Below are 3449 nucleotides of genomic sequence, written 5' to 3'. Positions count from 1 at the left end.
CACCGGGTTAGCCAGGATGGTCTCGATCTCCTGACCTCGTGATCCGCCCAACTCGGCCTCCCAAAGTGCTGGGATTACAGGCTTGAGCCACCGCGCCCGTCCCTTAAATTGTAATTTTAAACTTGAATGTATATCAATAAAATGGGCTGGACTCAGAGGTTCACGCCTGTAATCCCAGCACTTTGGGAGACCGAGGCGGGCGAATCACATGAAGTCAGGAGTTCAAGACCAACCTGGCCAACATGGAAAAACCCCGTCTCTACTAAAATTATGAAAATTAGCTGGCAGTGATGATAGATGCCTGTAATCCCAGCTCTTTGGGAGCCTAAGGCAGGAGAATTGCTTGAACCTGGGAGCTGGAGGTTGCAGTGAGCCTAGATTACGCTGCTGTACTCCAGCCTGGGTGACAGCGAGACTCCGTCTCCTCCTTACGTATATCAATAAAATGAAGAGTATTTGGTTTAGTAATACCTAAGAGTTTTCTGTGTAGGTAGATATATCTTGAAATTAATACTTTTGTTTACTTAATTTACAGGAAATGATAAGGATATGGCTGTATTCCCCAGTCCCACTTAGTTTTGCTCAAAAAAAGAAAAAAAAGAAAAATATAAGGAAACTGGGTGCCGGGCACGGTGGCTCACGCCTGTAATCCCAGCACTTTGGGATGCAGAGGCGGGTGGATCACACGAGATCAGGAGATCGAGACCATCCTGACTAACACAGTGAAACCCCATCTCTACTAAAAATACGAAAAAATTAGCCGAGTGTGGCAGCGTGCGCCTGTTGTCCCAGCTGCTGGGGAGGCTGAGGCAGGAGAATGGCGTGAACCCGGAAGGCAGAGCTTGCAGTGAGCCTAGATCATGCCACTGCACTGCAGCCTGGCTGACAGAGCAAGACTCCATCTCAAAAAAAAAAAAAGGAAATGGCTGCGAATAATATTGAAATAACATTTACAACTTTAAGAAACAATTTGTTGGAAAGCTGCTGTTTGTCTTTCCAGTAGTTTTTCTGTTTAGTGCGATCAAGGTAAACTTATATTTGACACTCAGGTGTAGTAATTTTTATTTTGGCTTGTAAGTCATGTTCACTGAGCCAGGAGTTGGGAGTCCAAGCACAGCCTTAGCTGTGACAGATTCAGTTAGCTTTTGTGTTAGTTTATCATAAAGTAAGGGTTTTGGAGTCACTAATATTTCAAAATTTCCTTGACAAGATAAAACCTAGTTGGAATATAGATGACTGAAGTGTTTATATTACCTTATAATGTTGAGAAACTGCTATCATGGAATAAAGATTTTTCTCATATCCTAACTTTGTAGGGTGTGACCGAGTGTTATGAATGTCATCCTAAGCCAACCCAGAGAACCTTTCCTGGCTGTACAATTCGTAACACACCTTCAGAACCTATACATTGCATCGTTTGGGCAAAGTACTTGTTCAAGTAAGAGTGTATCTATTTCTTGGCATGCTTTTCGGTACTGAGGATGGAAAATTGAGTCATTTTTATTTAATTACCTTGAAGAGATTGAACTTAAAATGTTTAAATATGGTGAAGGGATGCTTTAGTAGCTTTCTTGCGGTATTTCTTAGGTAAAATTCAGCTGGCCGGGTGCGGTGGCTCACACCTGTAATCCCAACACTTTGGGAGGCCGAGGTGATCGGATCACCTGAGCTCAGGAGTTCGAGACCAGCGTGGCCAACATGGCGAAACCCCATCTCTACTGAAAATACAAAAATTAGTTGGGCGTGATGGCGGGTGCCTGTAATCCAGCTGCTCAGGAGGCTGAGGCAGGAACCTTGCTTGAACCCGGGAGGTGGAGGTTGGAATGAGCCAAGATCACACAACTGCTCTCCAGTTTGGCAACAGAGTGAGAATTTGTCTCAAAAAAATTAAATTTGGCCATGCCTGTTCAGGAAGCTTAGTCTTGTCTTGTATTGGAGATAGCCATGTAACTAAGCGATAAAAATCTATGTATTTGGAAATGTGAACACATACTTAAAAATAACCCATTGGTTATAAAAGAAATCACAATGGAAGTTAAAAATACCCTGTACTAATAATGATGAAAATGCTATACCTGAAACTTGTAGAACGTATTGAATGTGGTGGTTGGCAAAAAGTTACAGATTTACATACATGAAGAAAGGCTGAACATTAATTAGTAAATCTTTACTAAGAATCTTAAGTTGGAAAGTGAACCACAGAATACACTTTAAGAAATGAGAAGGATGCGGGCATGGTGGCTCATGCCTCTAATCCTAGCACTGTGGGAGGCCGAGGTAGGAGGATCAGTTGAGCCTGGGAGGTTAGGCTGCAGTGAGCCGAGATTGTGCCACTGCACTGCAGCCCAGGTTATAGTGAGATGCTGTCTTAAAATGAAAGAAAGAAAGATGAATGAGACGGAAGAATATTAATTGAAGTAAGAGCCCATTCTTGATTACAACATAGAAGAGCAGTGAGTGAGAACTAAACGGGGAACATAGCACAGATTAAGTAAGTTATAAGAAAAAAAAAGATGATAAGACGATGCTAGTACATAAAAAATTTAAATGGTCTGGGTAAATATATTTTTAGAAACGTACTAAGTGTGCGGTGCGGTGGCTCAGGCCTGCAATCCTAGCACTTTGGGAGGCTGACGGTGGGTGGGTCACTTGAGGCCAGGAGTTCGAGAACAGCCTGGCCAACATGGTGAAACCCCGTCTTTACTATAAATACAAACGTTTTGGGCGCCTGTAGTCCCAGCTACTTGGGAGATTGAACCATGAGAACCACTTGAACCCAGTGGGTGGAAATTGGGCCACTGCACTCCAGCGTGGGAGACAGCGTGAGACGATGTTTCAAAAAAAACAACTGGAAAGAAAATAGAATGCCTGAATTTAGCACTATACCTTAGAGAAACATAAGTAGTTTAAATTCTTCTAAATAATGCACCAAACCTATGTTATTTTTACAGATTCATTTCACCAAACTTGCAAGGAATGTATTACAATATTAGCTAAACTCTCCTTGAGAAGTCTTTAAAAGGGAATACTACTTAGCTCGTGTTATGAGGCTAGCAATGTCTTTGATAGCAAAACCTGTCAAGGCTATTATGGCATAAGAAAAAATTGTTAGTCTCACACATAAATAATCGATACAAAAACCCTATGTAAAATATTAGCATATCCTGGGGACAGGCGCAGTGGATTATGCCTGTAATCCCAGCACTTGGAAGCTGAAGTGGGTGGATCACCTGAGGTCAGGAGTTCAAGACCAGCTTGGCCAACATGGCGAAATGCCGTCTCTATTAAAAATAGAAAATTAGCCGGGCGTGGTGGCAGGCACCTGTAATCCCAGCTGCTTGGGAGGCTGAATCGCTTGAAGTTGGGAGGTGGAGACTGCAGTGAGCCGAGATCGCCCCACTGCACTCCAGCCTGGGCAACAGAGCAAGACTCCATCTCAAAAAAAAAAA

At 42.9% G+C, this 3449-nt stretch overlaps 1 protein-coding gene across 2 annotated transcripts in view; it reads left to right on the top strand.

Moving 5' to 3' along the window:
* The window catches only part of UBA2 (ubiquitin-like modifier activating enzyme 2), a 58944-nt gene that overhangs the window by 15197 nt on the left and 40298 nt on the right, over positions 1-3449 (top strand). For both annotated transcript variants that reach the window (XM_011982305.1, XM_011982304.1), the window contains exon 6: positions 1317-1438. In XM_011982305.1, the coding sequence (XP_011837695.1) occupies positions 1317-1438 (122 nt within the window). The remainder of the gene's footprint in view (positions 1-1316; positions 1439-3449) is intronic.

This window comes from Mandrillus leucophaeus, unplaced genomic scaffold (assembly GCF_000951045.1).
Source record: "Mandrillus leucophaeus isolate KB7577 unplaced genomic scaffold, Mleu.le_1.0 Scaffold238, whole genome shotgun sequence".
NCBI lineage: Eukaryota > Metazoa > Chordata > Mammalia > Primates > Cercopithecidae > Mandrillus > Mandrillus leucophaeus.
This window is presented reverse-complemented; position numbering and strand designations above follow the sequence as displayed.